The sequence below is a fragment of the Pseudomyrmex gracilis genome, unplaced genomic scaffold (genome assembly GCF_002006095.1).
Source record: "Pseudomyrmex gracilis isolate BER0280 unplaced genomic scaffold, ASM200609v1 scaffold_8, whole genome shotgun sequence".
Lineage (NCBI taxonomy): Eukaryota > Metazoa > Arthropoda > Insecta > Hymenoptera > Formicidae > Pseudomyrmex > Pseudomyrmex gracilis.
This window is the reverse complement of record NW_018020592.1, coordinates 1,525,254-1,543,573: the sequence shown is the minus strand read 5'-3', so window position 1 is coordinate 1,543,573 and position 18,320 is coordinate 1,525,254. Positions and strand designations below refer to the sequence as shown.

The 18,320-nt window shown below is 29.7% G+C and overlaps 5 protein-coding genes across 16 annotated transcripts in view; 4 read left to right on the top strand and 1 right to left on the bottom strand.

Moving 5' to 3' along the window:
- Positions 1-18,320, bottom strand: part of LOC109861171 (cilia- and flagella-associated protein 43) — a 32,799-nt gene that overhangs the window by 14,339 nt on the left and 140 nt on the right. The window contains 1 exon segment of the mRNA XM_020440703.1: positions 18,048-18,097. Within this exon segment, the coding sequence (XP_020296292.1) occupies positions 18,048-18,085 (38 nt within the window). The 5' untranslated portion in view covers positions 18,086-18,097.
- Positions 432-5,312, top strand: LOC109861217 (trypsin-like). 3 transcript variants are annotated; one of them, XM_020440777.1, is made up of 9 exons: positions 432-1,781; positions 1,894-2,034; positions 2,644-2,713; positions 3,171-3,271; positions 3,693-3,784; positions 4,023-4,167; positions 4,293-4,403; positions 4,585-4,755; positions 4,954-5,312. In XM_020440777.1, the coding sequence occupies exons 3-9, from the start codon at positions 2,665-2,667 to the stop codon at positions 5,083-5,085; spliced, it is 801 nt and encodes a 266-aa protein (XP_020296366.1). In that variant the 5' UTR covers positions 432-1,781; positions 1,894-2,034; positions 2,644-2,664; the 3' UTR covers positions 5,086-5,312. The 3 variants fall into 3 exon arrangements, with proteins under 3 accessions (XP_020296366.1, XP_020296363.1, XP_020296372.1); XM_020440774.1 differs by having other exon boundaries at positions 432-2,034; XM_020440783.1 differs by lacking the exon at positions 432-1,781 and having other exon boundaries at positions 2,017-2,034; positions 2,641-2,713.
- On the top strand, positions 6,466-9,013 carry LOC109861265. 7 transcript variants are annotated; one of them, XR_002250944.1, is made up of 9 exons: positions 6,466-6,600; positions 6,904-6,942; positions 7,012-7,187; positions 7,618-7,694; positions 7,859-7,944; positions 8,015-8,185; positions 8,275-8,391; positions 8,481-8,636; positions 8,729-9,013. XR_002250944.1 is itself a non-coding variant. In XM_020440833.1 (7 exons), the coding sequence occupies exons 2-6, from the start codon at positions 6,876-6,878 to the stop codon at positions 8,318-8,320; spliced, it is 447 nt and encodes a 148-aa protein (XP_020296422.1). In that variant the 5' UTR covers positions 6,466-6,600; positions 6,859-6,875; the 3' UTR covers positions 8,321-8,391; positions 8,729-9,011. The 7 variants fall into 7 exon arrangements, 1 of the variants encoding a protein (XP_020296422.1); XR_002250939.1 differs by having other exon boundaries at positions 6,859-6,942; XR_002250941.1 differs by lacking the exon at positions 7,012-7,187 and having other exon boundaries at positions 6,859-6,942; positions 8,453-8,636; positions 8,729-9,011.
- Positions 10,107-13,528, top strand: LOC109861259 (transmembrane protease serine 11E-like). The gene is made up of 8 exons (XM_020440819.1): positions 10,107-10,292; positions 10,872-10,943; positions 11,508-11,560; positions 11,729-11,823; positions 11,928-12,063; positions 12,147-12,260; positions 12,345-12,485; positions 12,870-13,528. Exons 2-8 carry the CDS (start codon positions 10,889-10,891, stop codon positions 13,050-13,052), a joined length of 777 nt encoding a protein of 258 aa, XP_020296408.1. The 5' UTR covers positions 10,107-10,292; positions 10,872-10,888; the 3' UTR covers positions 13,053-13,528.
- LOC109861236 (serine protease 28-like) lies at positions 14,704-17,920 on the top strand. 4 transcript variants are annotated; one of them, XM_020440799.1, is made up of 8 exons: positions 14,704-14,991; positions 15,494-15,565; positions 16,141-16,193; positions 16,365-16,459; positions 16,563-16,701; positions 16,793-16,906; positions 16,991-17,131; positions 17,510-17,920. In XM_020440799.1, exons 2-8 carry the CDS (start codon positions 15,511-15,513, stop codon positions 17,687-17,689), a joined length of 777 nt encoding a protein of 258 aa, XP_020296388.1. In that variant the 5' UTR covers positions 14,704-14,991; positions 15,494-15,510; the 3' UTR covers positions 17,690-17,920. The 4 variants fall into 4 exon arrangements, with proteins under 4 accessions (XP_020296388.1, XP_020296382.1, XP_020296393.1 ...); XM_020440793.1 differs by having other exon boundaries at positions 14,722-14,781; XM_020440804.1 differs by having other exon boundaries at positions 14,724-14,800.

Genomic DNA, 18,320 nt, shown 5'->3' with positions numbered 1-18,320 from the left:
AAGGAGCCAAAAGACATCAAGGAAGCGGCGACCGCGTCGAAGGACGTGAAGGACGCCATCAAAGCCGCCAAGGAAGCGAAGAAAAATAAGAAGGATTGCGCCCGGGACTGCGGGAACGATTACGATCCTGTTTGCGCTCACGATCCCGCTGACGCCAGCTTCAAGCCGAGAACCTTTGGTACGCAGTGCGCTCTGGATATTTACAACTGCGAGATGGGATCGAGTAAGTACAAAAAAAAAAGATAAAGAAAATTTTAATTTTAAAATAATTACACGGTTATATGCACAGTGACAAAAATGTCGATATATAGAAATCATCTTTCGTGTTATATATCGAATTGTATTAATTACACACGTACTTGCGTTGTAGAATTGGCTATGAAGAGCAAAGGTGAATGTCCCGGATCCGGTGGAGTGAGACTGTCTTAAATATCACTGACAGCGCATACACAATCATTCAAGTTTTATTATCCAGAAATGGACGGAAAAAAAAAGAAGGCAAAAATGATAAAAGAGAGAAAGAGAAAACGAGAGATTATTAACCGTCGAATTAAGCGCTTGACTATTAAATTTATTTAGAGTTTGAAGAAATATTTTATCTTGTGCAATTTTCTTTGATATACGTATATATATGTGATGAAATATGCAAGAATTTAATATATAAAACAATAACATGGGAATGTCGATAATTGGTCACTATATGGACTGAGTATGTGATTTATTACGATGTAAATGCCTCGATGCGTCAAATAAATATTGATAATGAGCAACTATTGATTCTATTTCTCGCAACTGTCTACCTTCTCTGTCATATTACATCCGCATAGTATGCATACGCAAATTTTGATCAATTTTCTAATCACAATGTTTGTTCTGACGTTGGCACAAATATTGATAACGAACCACATGTAACTTTTGACTCCAGATTATAAAAACAGATTATGTAACGCGCTCAGACGCTTAATTTTTTTTAAGTCTTATCGTACACGTAATTTATCAAATTGTTTTGGCAGCGTGTAAAATTACATACTCGTAACATAAATGTTTAGGTTACGTACGAATGTTTAAATTAATACACTTGAATATATTTTTATCAGATAGCAAATTAATAAGCAGTATGTCAGCAGATTCGATTCCATTTATTTACAGATCTTGTTGCTATGTAGAAATTTACATTAGTGAGTTTTTTACATTCTTCTTAATTTTGTGTTTTATGACAACAGAAACACAGCAGAAATAAAGCACGGTGTCTATCATTACGACGTTTATATCACAATATGCTATAAAAAATCGATATATCTAATAGTGAGACACAGTTTTGTCGCTCTCTCGTCTTGCAGCTACGAATATTGCTCGATCTCAACCGGATATTATTTCTTTACTTATTTCTTTTCAACAATTTTCATTTATATTTCTATTGATATGATTTTTATGTTTTTGTTCCAAATGAAAGATCTTACAAAAATTGCTGAAATTACATTATCAATATCCATTTGCACTATTTCAGAATATCATCGGCGCTTACAATCGGTAAAAAGACTTAAAACTTCGTTCTGATAAATTGCCCGACAAGCACGGACAAGTCAGAATCTGCTTTAACTATGCACGATTTCATTTGATAATACGTATGTATTCTTGAAACGTCGGTCAGCGCTGGCTATCGGAAAGCAGAAGAGCTGCTTTCTTTGTGCTACTTTTTAAAGGAAACACGTTACTGTATGTGATAACGAAGACGAATTTTGAGACAAAGCAATTAATTTTATTTTAGAAAATCTTAAACTGTAAGTTACATAATACTGATATCTTCGAAACTTTTTATAACTTTTGTTACGAGAAATGTGACCGGTGGACACCCATTACCCCAAGAATCTCAAACTCTCACATTATCCTTAGTGCGTTTCAACTATCCGCGGATTAATGTAACTAACGCATCAAACACAGATATTCCTAAAAGCCGTTACCAAGAAAAGGACCAGATAGATTTATATTTATGACTGAAGATCAATCAATTGCTTATCTTTTGACAGTACCAAGGTAAAATTCCTACTTTTTCCTTCAGCTTTATAAACGTCGCCTCGAATAGATTTTAGCCATTTACGAGTCAAACTTTGTGTCGAAGCATTGTACACCATAGCACAGTACTAAGCGTTATAAGTGTAACATCTTTGTGAGTGACATTGTTATAATTAACTTAAATTCTATGTTTGAATACACACCTCTGACGATTTCTATAACATAAAATCAGCATATACACATGTAATTTTCACAATAATAATATTTTATAGTATAAAGCATCACTGTGTTATCCATCTTTTGTTTCATATCTCATTTTTCTGTTAAAAAAGGTATAAAATAAAATCGGTAATATCATAATTAATAACAGTAATAAAATCGTGCCGTATAATTTAAAGGTTTACTCATACTTCCGTGACAAACACTTTCGTTGATTTTCAATAAAATTAGGTCAAAAGTTAATTAATAGTCTGCTCTGTTTCCATTATTGCAATAACGATATTCTTAAAATCTTTTTATCTATAACCGTAAAATAAATCTCGTTCCTCGAACGCTCGACAAACATACAGAGAGACGAGTACTGAAAAAGCATATATAATTTTCACTGTTGCAAAATTCAATTTTCAGTAGATTGTTGCAAACGATCAAGCAATGGCGTTAACAATTTTGTTTTATCTGGCTCTTCTAGTGTTCTCTCAAGGTATGTGATAATCTTGACAAATGTAAACATTTTTATAAACATTTACCCAGAAATGACACAAGTACTCGTTGTTCACGTTTGTAACAACTAACATATTGATACACGCAATAAAATAAAAATTGCTATAATAAATTACGTGCATGTACAGAAAAAATTACTCTACTCGTTGCATTTTGTAAAAAAAATCGGTGCGTGACCGCAACGCGCGTTTGAAGTACAATAAAACTTGTAAAATCAACCTGCTCTGAGTTCTTTTTTAACGAAAAAATATTTTAATTTAAGCAATATATTTTATTTTTAATAAATTTCTTTATATAAACATTTTTTTTTACATACTATTATTCGGAAGTGTCTATTTTCTCTTTTTCGTTACTCTTCAAAATCAACTCGCTCTACCGCGCTTAACGAAAGTTTCACTTCAAAAAAATCAGTTTCTGTATAAATTTTGTTCTTGCAGCTAACTCTCTCAAACCACATGCCACATGCGACTACTGTGACTATCGTATATCTGAAAGAAACTTAAAACAAGACGATACATTACTAGGAATGTCTTATAAGGTATACATTCATAAAGATGATAAATTAATAGGAATGACGTGTGAGGTATACATTGTTGAAGAACTTTATGTATATACTTTACTTTTTTACGCGATATTCTGTGTATAATTATAAAACTCCAGTTATTTCGAGCATTACAATTTCTCCGTTATAAGCGGGCCAATATGATCCTTTTGTTCTCTCTCTATTGATGATTCCGCAATATTCTTGAGTGCAACTCTCGTAGAAGTTCTATCTCTATTCTAAGAATCAAACACAAAGAAAAAGCGAAACATATATTGTTCGTCTCTTACTATCATTTGATTGCTAACTAAAAGAGGAAGAAAATAATATCAAATTCTTTGTTTTTTGAAAGAAATAATCGCGAATGCGCTTGAAATTACCGAAGTTCGACTGTAAAACGTTGGCTCTTTTTTCGCAGGTTGTCATTCAAAACAAACAACACCACTATGCTTGTACCGGTGCAATTCTGAATGAGACTCATGTTATAACAACAGCAACCTGCATTTTCCCGTAATTTATAATATATTTATATACTTTTGTTACTTATATCATTGTCTTTTATCGTGACATTCTCTACATACATAAGATAAAAAACATATTGTTGCGTATACACATCTATTTTGCTAAGCAATCGTAAAAGTATTTTTCGACGGGATGTACTTTTTCATTGTTCACATAGTGTTTTGCTAAGATTATGGTCTCTGTATATCGCACGCTTAAACGGATTTTTGAGAAAGTAATTTTTTAGTTGCGGAACTACATACAGGCCTGAAGAGTTGAGTATTGCTGACAGTATAACTGAACCTACATTCAAACATAATGTCGTTCAAATTATAATACACGAGAACTTCACTTATCATCCTATCCTGACCAACGATATTGCTTTGCTAAAGGTAAGCAAGAACTAGTGAATTTTTCTTACTCGCGCAGGAAAATCGCAATTTTTTATTCAAACCTGTTGAACAATTTCTACAGAGAAGATTACAAACGAGAGAAAATTACAAATTTGAATGTGTAGGTAACTCCTTCTATCACGCCCTCTGACACCGTAAAATTTGCTAAGTTGCCACAAGCCAACGATGTTGAAGATTGCGACATAACTCGTCTCTTTGGATGGCGTACGCCTTTGGTAAGTTCTGACCACTATATTCGTATTGACTACTTTACAGATTCTTTACAGAAACAATAAATCTGTCTAGTACTATATAATTATATGTTAATGCATAATTATATCGAAAAAATCTAATAATATCGTTTGAAAACACAGCAGTTACTAATGCTAATAATTATATTGTTTCTCTAAATTACAGAGAGGAATTGACGTTACATCTTTCGGAATATCAAGTTATAGAATCTTCAATCAAACATGCTGTAGAAAGTATTATAAGTTTGGCTCTTTAAACCTTGATGTGCTCGACACTTATCTTTGCGCGTATTCTTTAGACAGAGATCTATTTTACTTTGACTCAAATCGTAATATCGTAAGTATTGTGACTTAAAAGTATCTTACCTTCGATGACACAATTATACATTTATATATTTGTTTAATATATTTCCGCTGTAATAAAAGTCATTGTGTAAAATAGCGGAAAACAATAACGTCACAAAAAATACACAAAACAAAAAGTTAATTTTTAATTACACTTGATACAAAGTTTACGATGTTCTGTTTTATACAGTATCATGCTGGTGGACTACTAACTATCAATGGGACACTCATTGGATTGCTGTCCGGATATCGCGGTGAAAATAGAAATTTACTTGTCATGTTCGTACGTGTCGCCTCTTACCTTACATGGATTAATCAATAAGAAATTGCAACTTAATCATTTTATTACTCTGTCAATCAATATACGTAATTTGTTCATCATTTTGTGTGCAACATTATACTTATAAAATATTAAATTTTTATTTTGCATTTAAATCTACCGCACACCACACGTACAAAACAAATGTAAAAGCTTACAGTTCGTCTTCCAAATGATTAAAAGTTGATAGTTAACAAGCAGAAATATATATAATCAAAGATTTAGATTTACTTATTACGTATATTTTACAATATATAAATGTTCACTATTTTACACACATAAATATATAAAAATTTGTAAATTGTTTTTGGTAAAGTATTTTGAGGTACTAACAAATAGCTTCTATATCTTTGATAACTATCAATAATTCGTCATCATATATACACATCGCGTGTATATGAAAGATATAGACTATAATACAATGTAATTTGTATGCACGGGTTGCAATTGTCTGTCGATCTTCTTTGTAACGAGTTTACAAAGAAGATTCTAAATCAATGTCCAAGATAATAAAAGGATGCACTCTTGCGAGACGATGAAGAACGACGGGTTCATGTGCAAGCCGCAGCTTCAATACAACGCACCATTGTTTACGATATATCATCTGATCCGAATCGCTCCTGACATGATCGAAATCTCTTCGAGAATTCATTATAAACCAATCGCTCTTCTCTTCTTGTACGACATAAAAACGAACATTGCAATCTTACGCTTGTATCACGTGAGCTGCCACAAGTAACTACTGGCGACTTATCAGTGTAATTGCATTTTGAGTATTATTTTTTTCGAATTATGACACGATTTAAAATTAAAACACTTTGCCACAAAACATGTCATTGTAAAATATATAAAAACATTTTACATACATATACATATATAAGTTGATACATGTTTGTCATTTTATTTATTTATATAGCGATTTGTCAGTGAACAAATATCATTCTGCCGAAGAAACTTTTCATAAGCACTAGTCTTTCCTGGATCTCTCCTACAATCGCATTTCGTTATTTCCGTTCGCTACGTTTTGAAATCGTGAGGTATTATTGTTGAATAAAATTCGCTTTAAAAAAGACTCAGACGTTTGGATCACCAATTTGCTTCAAATTTGTGGGAAAATCCATTTTAACTTTACCATATATACATATATGTAAATTGGTCCTTGTGTATAAACGTGAACGATTCTACTAAACACGAAACGAACATTTCAAACTTATCGTTTCTTATTATTATTACACATAAAGATCGCAAACATGTTATTATATGTGAGACCAAACCGAATATCGATATCCTATTGGCGTGTTGAATCTCAGAAATGATACACAAACTAGCAGGCGGATTCCTACATCGAAAAGCGTTTCACCGCGATACGAATAAGTCGTGCGTCAGACGCCGAAGTATACACTTCGCTACATCTACATCTATCGCTTATCGGAAATTCATGGAATAAAAGTAAATGTTAAAGTGTAATTGATAAGCCTATATTACAGATATAAAAGTGATTTAAAAGTGATAAAAAATGTACGTAAGAAGAAGAAATATTTTTTTAAATATAAATATTAACATTTTATTGTGTGGCAATATTTTTCAAAATTTAATTTTTGCAATTCACTCGAAAAAGACTTTAATAATATTATTTAGAATATCTATTGTTTAATAACGCACTTTTCTTTTATAACGACAAATATGCAATATTTAATAAATGCGATGCAATATTTAATTGAAATGTATTTACGCCAAAACAAAATTAAACATAAAAACTTGCTTTTTTTCCAACAGTGCTTATTGTTATCAAAATGTCTCCAATTTTGATTTTTGCTCTAGTTTCTTTATCTACTTTTGTGGCATATAAGACTATTCCGGGTAAGTAAAACTGTTTGTTAGTTAAACAAAGAGAAATATCATATATGTACTGTTTTTTCCGCTGGTAAGTTGGCAGTCGTGTCTCATTGGTCGTAGCAAAATACGTTGCCGCGCTTTCCCTGATGCAGCCTAACTAGGAACTTTTGTGAGCGTCAATAAGTGAGAAATAGAGAAATAAGTGGAGCAAACGATTTATTCTTCTTGCCTCTGTGTCGTTCTGGCAATCAACTTACCATCGGAGAACAGTAGTAGAAATGACATATACATTAATATAAAACATATATCCTCGTATACTTTTCAATGAAACAAAGGTTTTATGTGTTTTTATAAAGTTTTTATTATGTTTAAAATCATTGATTTAAACTTTTTAAGTGAACAAATTCAGATACTCAACCAAGATTTGTCAATAAATAATGTACTTAAAGGAGAAAAAATTATTTTTTATATTAAAAAATCTCACACAAAATAAAAAATTATTAACTATACAATACTGATTTTAAAAATAAAAAGAAAATCTGATATATTAAATACGAGAAATTATATAGAAACTGATACTCCCACTATAAAAAATATAAAACAGATATGCATAAAACTATTGTATAGGTATTGAAACATCTCAAAAGCAAAATTTTTTGCACTTATATATTTTTACATTACATATTCTTCTGTCAACAGATAACTTTAGTTTTCAAAATTATTTTTTCAACACCGACAGCAATGAGACAGAAATAACAGATGATATAATGTATGAGGTAAGACGAAATAATGCTTCTTTATTCGGAATAAGATGTCGTGTACAAAAGATGCTTGAGTTCTTTATGAATTTTTGATATTCAGAAATCAAAGTTTAAGTACGTATCAGCTAATGATCTCAGCTAATTTTCGAAAACTACTTTTAACTCTGACTCTCTTGCAGAATAATGGATCAAACTCTGTTTGTACCGAGTACTTGATATCCTCACAATTTAAAATAAAACCTGCTGAATGTGTGAGATTGGAACAGTAAGAACTTTCAAAATTAGTAAATAATATAGCTTAATCATCATAAGAATATTATCATTTTTACTTACAGCCGACGCTTTAAGAATATATATGCGAAAATTGTTGTTCGTATGGAAAGCGATGAAAAGCATAATTCATCCCTTAGAATCGAAAAATATATGATTCGTCTCGTTTTTTTTGTATTCTCCGTGACTATAATATTACCGTTGTTCATTAGCAGCATAACATTGCCGCTTAAAGTGTAAGAAAATTTATTCGTACTTCTTTTTTCAATCTCTAATATGTTTTTCATTACTTTCAAATTCTAATATGTATTTTTATTTTTTTCAGTTACAACGGACTACTTGAAATAGCGAGTGTGTTCACATCAACGTAAATGACAATATAGATGCAGGACAACAATATTACAACAACAACCAGTTAGATTATCCGAATGGTATAATATCGGTAAGTACAAAAAATAAGCAACTTTGCGAAACATATTTTTATCTCATTTAATATGACTTAGATTCAAGTTCGCTTCTTTTAAATTACAGAAGGAGAAAGTACCAATATTTGTCTAATTAACGAAAAGTTATAATTATATATTCAACTGGATCTTTTGCAAAGAACTGTACCAAAGTATTCAATATAATATCTCAAGTGCACATATTTGTGTAAACGAATCGGATAATTCCAGCGAACATCGTATTGTAAGTTATAAAAAATGGATAAACTCACTAATATTTTTGAGTATGCAAATCACTTTGTTTTAGCACAACACAAACATTTTGTTTTTTCACAGAGTGATGTGGGCGGTCCAATGGTAGACGGTCTGCATTTGAATTTAATCGGCATTGCAGCAAGTTTGGAAGGAAGAATATCAGGCGTACTCTATCCTACGTTATTCCTGAACATATTAAATTATACAGAATGGAAAAATAGCCAAGAAAAGATAGACTGTGATACTAGAAGATGTTAGAATACCGTTACGATGACGAATGTTGATCAAATTCATTCTTGATGACATTATCTATGATAAGATGTAGCTGTTGTGTAATTTTAAAATCTATAATATGTAATATATACATTTATATATATATATGTACTATTTATAATATTTATATACATTTAATTAGAAACAAATTTATAAATATTATAATTTATATTTCCTGACGTGCGACGATATAAATATACTTCTATATGATGATGTAAATATAAGCTCAAAAAGTTTTCTTTCTTTACTTCTTCCCTTTTCTCTTCCCCTCTTAAATTATATATATATATATATATATAATATAATCAAATATATAAATTAAAAACTAAACTTGTTATGTAATGAACAAGCACCGATTTAAAAAAAAAAATATTTTTACTGTACAATATGTACATTTTGTTCATGTGTTCAAACGCGACCAATTTGTAGAAACAAAACGAACATTTGAAACTTATCTTTTCCTGCAAATATTAATTCTACAAATCGTACACGTTATCATATTTGATACAAAACAAACATTTTATCTTTTTGCAAATATAAAATAGTTTGTAACTAAGACTATTATTATAGACATAAAACACACATTAACATTAACATTATAAGTTATATCAAATAAAATAAAAGTATGCTGTTCTGCAAAATTAGAAATATTACACATTATCATGTATCTTTCTATCGATCCTTTTGTAATATTATCATATTTAAAAACTTTTCGGTGTATTTTATGTATGTCGACATATTTATATTGCGTAAAAGTAATAATTATAATAAGTTTAAATTGTACATTTAATGTACAAAAAAGGAAAATTACTCTCAAAACAATTTTAGAAATATATTTCTTTTCTTTATATTAAAAGAATACCTGTAAATTAATTGTCATAAAATAACAGTTGTTACTTTAATTTTACACGTATTAAAAGTATTATTTATATGGAGTGGCTCACAACAGAATTGCGTGGCTAAACACAGAACGTAATAAACGGCGAAGAACTATGTGATAATCACGTGATTCAAAGTTACCTTTCCTTCTTAATATTTGAAAAAATCGTAAACATCATAAGCAGTACCGATGGAAATACGAATATCGATTCCTATTGGTTGAATCTCAGACAATCACTGAAAAATTAAGAAGCGATTTCGACACCAAAAAGCGTTACACCGCAAACCGAACAATTCGCAGTCGACACTCGAAGCGTACACTTCTATAGGTTCCCTGTTATATCCCGACATGGAAGAAAAGTAAAATACAAAAGTAAAATTCTGGTAAAATCGTGCGTGGTATATTTCGGTGCAAAGCGAAGTAAAACGAAAAAGACATAAATAGCACTTGTTTAGCGATCCTGTCTTTTAGAAAAGATTGTAGTCCTAAAAGGTAATTTTACTTGACTCATGATATTTCAATAATGTGTCTAACTGTGTGCTCATATATAATATTATTAACACTAGTGGAATAAAATAATGTACTTGAAGTGTTTTATAAAGTAAATTTTAAAAACTTTCAAAATCAAACGAAAAAAGACAAAATCATATAACTGTAATATGAATACGCTTGCGCGGGATGTAACGAGATCGTAAAACGCATATAACAAATGATGCATTAATATTGTCAGAGAAACATACAGTCGTTTATTTATAAAATTAAAACTTCGATACATATTTTAAGTGAAGATTTTTATCTTGATTTTTAACGTCTCAATTAAAGAAAGACAATGTCTTCAAGCTTTTGCGCTTGTGAACGCTATCGCATTCACTTAAAAAAAGTAAAAATGTAAATCACATCAGTAAGACACTTTTAGAATCAATAATGATTACGTATGTAATCTATTTTGATAACTGAGGTTAATCGGTGTAATAGTTACTCGATGTAATTGTGCTCGAAAGCGTATTTTGTTTTTTGTCTCATATGCGTTACATGTACATAATATAACAGTAGGTATTCTCTGTCCAACAGTGCTTAATATTCGCAACATGTTTTCTTCAAGTTTACTTGTTGTTGGTCTCATATCCATTACTCAGGGTCTCAGTAAGTATAAAACGTGATAATTAAAAACAAAAGTAATTATAGAAATTACGTACGTACAATATTATATAAATTGCAATATACTTTTCAACAACAAATAGAAGTAAATGCTTTGTACATGTTTAGGACAAAGTTCTGTTAAAATGTGTTTTACTAGATAATCATAATTTGTACAAACAGAAAATTGTCAATACGTAATGTAAATCAGGTGTAAAAACAGGTTAAAAAAGACAAACTATTTGATATATTAAAAATCTCGCACATGCACACAAAGTAAAAGATAGGAAATATACAGCGATACACATTTTGAAATAAAAATAATTATGCAAAAAACTGAATTCATTAATATACAAAAAAAAACTAGATACTGATAATTGATAATGATAATATTACTAGATAGACAAGTATTGATAGATAACTCAATTGTACTAACTAAATTTATATGCATAATGAAGCAATATAGTTTTGTGACGTATCACCTTAAACTATAATATCGTGAAATAAGTGGACTCCTCGTGGCAACGTTTATAAAGTTAACGAGTTTATATGTATAAATTAATATTACAGCAGATTCAGTTGCTGAAGACAAAAAGATACTGGCCGGTACAACTGTGACTCAGGTAAAAATCTAACAATGCTTTAGTTTCATGTTGCAATAAAATATCTGTCTTGTATCTCAGATCGTGTTTGACTTACATGATCTTCATTTTTTGTACATCAACGTTTATACGTTTTAGATAATAATTATTACTTCGGCAGTAATAGTAAAATAAAATGTTAACTTACAGGTTCTTTTACGAGAAAATCGTTTTAACACCTCTATCTGCGGCGGAGCTTTGTTTCACCCTTATTACGTTATTACCGCTTCCCAATGTGTTTTACAGTAAGTGATTTTTAAATCGAAATAGACAATACCGTGAAGTAGCACAGAAAATTTAAAAGATGCGCTGTATTATTTATAACACATGTAAATTGTATCTACTTTAGTTACCATCCTCATCAGTTAAGTGTATTCTTTGACACGCCATTATATGACAAAAAATATAATTATACTATTCAAAAAATAATTATACATCCATACTATGAATACACTAGCGGGATGCATGACATCGCATTGATCAAAGTAACCTATAGGAAAGGTTTTTTTTCAAATTTTATTACCACTTCTCATCACGTAAAACATTGATGCAAAATTCTATTCTTTAGCTGTCATCGCCAGTTCCTAAAGGCTCAGGTATTCTATATGGAATTATGCCTGAACCGGATGAAAATATCATGAATGGAAGGCCAGTGACAGTTGTCTCATTTGGTAAAAGATTGGTAAGCCTTAATTAGAGCTTAATTAATTTTGCACATTGTACTTACAGTGCATTTACTGTGATCAACTTTATGATCGTTCAACAGATCTTCAATCAGGTACAATTGTTACACAACAAATTGAATATAGTCAGTTGGAGAATTTGCAAAAGCGAGTATGAACGCTTTGGGTTTCTTATTACCCAAAATTATGTCTGCGCACGTAATGCGAGTTTAGGAAGCTGCATCGTAAGTTAAAAAGTGTTTTACAACTTCCGCTTGTATTGTCAAATTAGTCTTTTGTTTATGAGAAAAAATACGCGTTACATACATTTAGTGGTTTTTGGCATACTAAAAAACTAGACACTAAATATTAAATTAGACATATTACATTAGAAAAAGTGAAGTTATCAATTATGAGAGATACAGCAATGCAGCAAATAAAGGATTAATAATAAATGAAAAAGAAAATTGTGATAGAGTAAAATTCCATCACTTATTTCAAGTTGTATAATTTATTCGTAATTTTAATTTTTTTTTTTTTTTAATTATTTACTCGAGAACTAAATGCACGCACAAATCATTTTCTTTTTTTTTTGTCACTTAAGAAATATTTTACGTCTTCTTTTACAGGGTAGTGTGGGCTTTCCATTGGTCGATATGCAAAATCGATTTATTGGAATCGCAACATTTCCGTTTAGGTGTGGACCACTGCCTAAAAGTAATCTCCCGAGTGTGTACATCCGGGTATCTTCATATTTTTATTGGATCTATTTGACAGTTTTTCTTAATACACCGACGACATACCACCAATAGGTTATGAATACTAACGAAATTACAAAAGTACATTTGTAAAAATTCACACGCTTGACTCCTCAATACGCTTATCTAATTTTTATTTTTAACTTTAAGAAATTATTGTTATATTTATTTTTTTATTTTTAATAAATAAATCTTGCATAAATAAATATAAAATAATTATGAACAAAGTAAATGTAATTGTTTTAGAAATTAAGGAAGCAAACATTCAAGTTAATATTTATAAGTTTTGACATCTTTTTTCTTTAGTACTTTGTGTCGTATATGTTTGCAAACAAAAATCAAAAAATAGTGTTTTTAAGATAACGAATTAGAATAAGCGTTTCAGAGTTTAAAATAAGTTATGTATATAAAATACAAAATATTCCAACGTATTGTTGGAATAATCATTAAAATATACGGTGATAAATTTCCAAAATGTCACCTTTTGTTATGCCAATATTAACATTATATTTGTACTTTTCACTAGATATAACAAGAAAAATGCGAAATATATTTAATTGCTGTTATATATCTTGAATTGATTGATACGATCCCACATTCCTTACACATCACACAGTGTATCTGAAGTATTAAATGCACATAGATCAGACGCATATTTTAGCGTGTATGCAGTTACATAAGATCGCACATCTTTGAATTTGCAGATGTGAAAGTCTTCATTTTATAGAAAAAAAAAAAGTAATTTGATATACATATTATACAATAACATTAATAATATTAGCTGGTGGCGGAGATTCTGAATATATAACTGACGGCTAATTATTACTATGTTTGACTTCCCAAAAATTCTTCGAAACTTAGCGTTTCTTCGTGAAACAGATACCTTGAGATTCTTGGATTATCGCTTCGTTGTATGCGGCCAAGTAACATAAGATATTCTATACGTATAAGACGTATTGATTTGATGAACACACGACAATTTTAAATAACAATAACTATTTTCTTCTAATACTCAAAAATAATTTTATGCTACGTTTATATTACACGTTATTATATTTGATACAAAACAAACATTTTCTCTTTTTGCAAATATAAGATAGTTTGTAACTGATACTATTATTATAGACATAAAACACAACATTATTAATCATATCAAATAAAATAAAAGTATGCTGTTCTGCAAAATTAGAAATATTACACATTATCATGTATCTTTCTATCGATCCTTTTGTAATATTATTATATTTAAAAACTTTTCGGTGTATTTTATGTATGTCGACATATTTATATTGCGTAAAAGTAATAAATATAATAAGTTTAAATTGTACATTTAATGTACAAAAAAGGAAAATTACTCTCAAAACAATTTTAGAAATATATTTTTTTTCTTTATATTAAAAGAATACCTGTAAATTAATTGTCATAAAATAATAGTTGTTACTTTAATTTTACACGTATTAAAAGTATTATTTATATGGAGTGGCTTACAACAGAATTGCGTGGCTAAGCACAGAACGTAATAAACGGCGAAGAACGATGTGATAATCACGTGATTCAAAGTTACCTTTCCTTCTTAATATTTGAAAAAATCGTAAACATCATAAGCAGTACCGATGGAAATACGAATATCGATTCCTATTGGTTGAATCTCAGACAATCACTGAAAAATTAAGAAGAGATTTCGACACCGAAAAGCGTTACACGGCAAACCGAACAATTCGCAGTCGACACTCGAAGCGTACACTTCTATAGATACTCTGTTATATCCCGACATGAAAGAAAAGTAAAATTCTGATAAAATTGTGCGTGGTATATATTTCGGCGCAAAGTGAAGTAAAACGAAAAACAAAAAACTTTTGTCTAGCGAATTCTGTCTTTTAGTAAAGTTTAAAATTCTAAAAGATAATTTCACTTGACTTGTGATATTTCGATAATGTGTCAAACTGTGTACTCACATATGATCTTCTTCTAAACACTAGTGGAATAGAATAATGTACTTAAAGTTTTTTATAAAGTATTTTAAAAAATCTCAAAATCAAACGGAAAAAGACAAAATGCATGTAACTGTAATATGAATACGCTTGCGCGGAATGTAACGAGATCGTCAAACGCATATAACAAATGATAAACTAGTAGTGCCAAAAAAACATATATTCGTTTTCTTAGAACTTTATTCTTAAAGCTTTGATATATATTCTACGTGAAGATTTCTTTCTTGATTTTTAATGTCACAATTAAAGAAAGACAATGTCTAAACTTCAAGATTTTCCGCTTGCGTAACGCCATCGCATTCACTTTAACAACAAGAAAGAAATATATAAAACACATCAGTAACACACTTTTAAAATCAATAATGATTACGTATGTAATCTATTTTGATAGCTGAGTTTAATCGGTTTAGTTACTCAATGTATTTGTGCTCCAAGTCGTATTCTGTGTTTTGTCTCACATGCGTTACACATGTACATAATATAAAATTACTCTTTGCCCAACAGTGTTTAATATTCGCGAGATGTTTTCTTCAAGTTTACTTGTTGGTGGTCTCATATTCATTACTCAGGGTTTCAGTAAGTATAAAACGTGATAATTAAAAACAAAAATAATTATAGAAATTACGTACATACAATATTATATACATTGCAATATAATTTTCAACAACAAATAGAAGTAAATGCTTTGTACATGTTTAGGACAAAGTACTCTTAGAGTGTCTTTTACTAGATAATCATAATTTGTACAAACAAAAAATTGTCCATACGTGTAATGTAAATCTGGTATAAGAACAGGTTACAAAAAACAAATTATTCGTTATATTAAAAAACTCGCACATGCACACAAAGTAAAAGATAGGAAATACTTAACGGTAAAAATTTTGAAATAAATTGCAAGAATAAATATACAAGAAACTGGATTTATTAATACAAAAAAAAAAAAAAACCAGATACTGATAACTGATAATGAAAATATTACTACATAGACAAGTATTAATAGATAACTCAATTGTAATAACTAAATTTATACGCATAATCAAGCAGAATATTGTGACGTTTAACCTTAAGCTATAATATCGTGAAATAAATAAACTTTTTGTGACAAAGTATTATAAACTCAACGGGCTTATATGTATAAATTATTATTATAGCAGATTCACTTGTTAAGACCGAGAAAATACCGACTGATACAACTGTAACTCAGGTAAATATGTAATAATACTTTAGTTCCATAGTGCGATAAGATTTCTATCTTGTATCACAGATCATGTTCTACATGTAGGACATGATCTTCATTGTTTGTAACTCAAAATTTTATATGTGTCAGATACTAATTACTTTGGCAGTAATAGTGAAATAAAATGTTAACTTACAGGTTCTCTTACAAGAAAATCTTAAAAAAGCTTTTATCTGCGGCGGAGCTTTGTTTCATCCTAATTACGTTATTACTGCTACCAAATGTGTTTTCACGTAAGTGTTTTTAAATCGAATTAGACAATATTGTGAAGTAGCACATAAAATTTAAAAGATGCGCTATATTATTTATAACACATGTAAATTTTATCTACTTTAGTTACCGTCTAGATCCTCGTCGGTTAAAAGTATTCCTCACGTCAGCATATGACGAAAAATATAGTTACACTATTACAGAAATAATTATACACCCAGAGTATCTACCTAAATTAGAATGGTTCGACATCGCATTAATCAAAGTAAACTTTTTGAACGGTTTTTCTTCAAATTTTATTATCATTGTTACTGTGTTCATCATGTAAAACATTGATGCAAAATTCTATTCTTTAGCTGTCATCGCCAATTCTCGAACACTCAGGTAAAATATATGGAATTATGCCCACACCGGATGAACATATCAAGAATGAAAGGCCAGTGACAGTTTTCTCATTTGGTAGAGGAACGGTAAGCCTTAAATACAGCTTAATTAATTTTGCACATTGTACTTACAGTGCATTTACTGTGATCAACTTTATGATCGTTGAACAGGTCTTCAATCGGGTAAATTTGTTACACAACAAATTGAATATAGTCGGCCAAAAAATTTGCAATAGCGAGTATGAACGCTTTGGGTGTCATATTACCGAAGTTTATGTCTGCGCACGTAATACGAGTTTAGGAAGCTGCGTCGTAAGTTAAAAAGTGTTTTACACCTTTTGCTCGTATTTTCCAATTATTCTTTTTTCTATGAAAGAAATCTATACGTATTATGTATTTAGTAGTTTTTGGCATAACAAAAAACGAAACATTAAATATTATACATATTAAATCAGAAAAAGTGAAGTGATCAATTATGAGAGATACAGCAATACAGCAAAAAAAGGATTAATAATAAACGAGAAAGAAAATTGTGAAAGAGTAAAATTCCATCACTTATTCCAAGTTGTATAATATTTATTCGAGATTTGAATTTTTTTAAAATTATTTACTCGAGAACTAAATGCATGCGTCAAATCATTTTTCTTTTTTTCTTGTAATATAAGAAACATTTTACGTCGTCTTTTATAGGGTAGTGCGGGCTTTCCATTGGTCGATACGCGAAATCGAATTATTGGAATCGCAACATTTCCGTTCATATGCGGACCACTGCTTAAAAGTGGCCTTCCGACTGTGTACTCACGGGTATCTACATATCTTTTTTGGATCAATCAGACAGTTTCAGGGTCCCTGACGACAAGCAAAAACTAGCTTATAATAACTAACAACATTGTTACAAAAGTATTTACATTTTTAAAAATTCACACACTTGATATCTCAAAATGCTTATCTAATTTTTATTTTGAACTTTGAAAAATTATTGTTATATTTATTTTTTTATTTTTAATAAATAAATCTTGTATAAATAAATATAACATAATTATGGACAAAAAAGTAAATGTACTTGGTTTAAAAATTAAGGAAGCAAACATTCAAGTCCATATTTACAAGTGTTAACATTTTTTTTTAATATGATGTGTTGTATATTTTTGTAAACAAAAAGCAAAAATATTATACATCCAAAATACATTTAATACATTTAATTGCTGTTTTATTGCTGTTTTTTTACCTTGAGTTGATTGATACGATCCCACATTCCTTGCTCATCACACAATGTATCTGAAGTATTAAATGCACATAGATCAAACAAGAATGTGCACTACGAAGTATGAAATATTGCGCACATTTACACTCGCAATTGATTAATTACTCTTCAATAAATGATAATGAAATCGACGTTATGTCTTATCTTCCTTTTGATACAAGTATAAATGCGAGAGATAAATGTGTCTATAAAAAATCTTATCTCTCTGTAATAATTAAAAAAAATTATAATAGCAAA

What these genes read in the sequence shown, in the direction of transcription:
- LOC109861236 (XM_020440793.1), top strand. An exon ending in GCTACCAAATGTGTTTTCAC is followed by an intron (nt 16,460 to 16,562) that starts GTAAGTGTTTTT and finishes TATCTACTTTAG; the next exon opens with TTACCGTCTAGATCCTCGTC. An exon ending in CGAGTTTAGGAAGCTGCGTC is followed by an intron (nt 17,132 to 17,509) that starts GTAAGTTAAAAA and finishes CGTCTTTTATAG; the next exon opens with GGTAGTGCGGGCTTTCCATT.
- LOC109861259 (XM_020440819.1), top strand. Translation starts at nt 10,889, where the DNA reads ATGTTTTCTTCAAGTTTACTTGTTGTTGGTCTCATATCCATTACTCAG. An exon ending in ATGACATCGCATTGATCAAA is followed by an intron (nt 12,064 to 12,146) that starts GTAACCTATAGG and finishes TCTATTCTTTAG; the next exon opens with CTGTCATCGCCAGTTCCTAA. An exon ending in TCTCATTTGGTAAAAGATTG is followed by an intron (nt 12,261 to 12,344) that starts GTAAGCCTTAAT and finishes ATCGTTCAACAG; the next exon opens with ATCTTCAATCAGGTACAATT.
- LOC109861265 (XM_020440833.1), top strand. Translation starts at nt 6,876, where the DNA reads ATGTCTCCAATTTTGATTTTTGCTCTAGTTTCTTTATCTACTTTTGTG. An exon ending in GAATGTGTGAGATTGGAACA is followed by an intron (nt 7,945 to 8,014) that starts GTAAGAACTTTC and finishes TTTTACTTACAG; the next exon opens with CCGACGCTTTAAGAATATAT. An exon ending in ATAACATTGCCGCTTAAAGT is followed by an intron (nt 8,186 to 8,274) that starts GTAAGAAAATTT and finishes TATTTTTTTCAG; the next exon opens with TTACAACGGACTACTTGAAA.
- LOC109861217 (XM_020440777.1), top strand. Translation starts at nt 2,665, where the DNA reads ATGGCGTTAACAATTTTGTTTTATCTGGCTCTTCTAGTGTTCTCTCAA. An exon ending in ACGATATTGCTTTGCTAAAG is followed by an intron (nt 4,168 to 4,292) that starts GTAAGCAAGAAC and finishes TTGAATGTGTAG; the next exon opens with GTAACTCCTTCTATCACGCC. An exon ending in TTGGATGGCGTACGCCTTTG is followed by an intron (nt 4,404 to 4,584) that starts GTAAGTTCTGAC and finishes TCTAAATTACAG; the next exon opens with AGAGGAATTGACGTTACATC.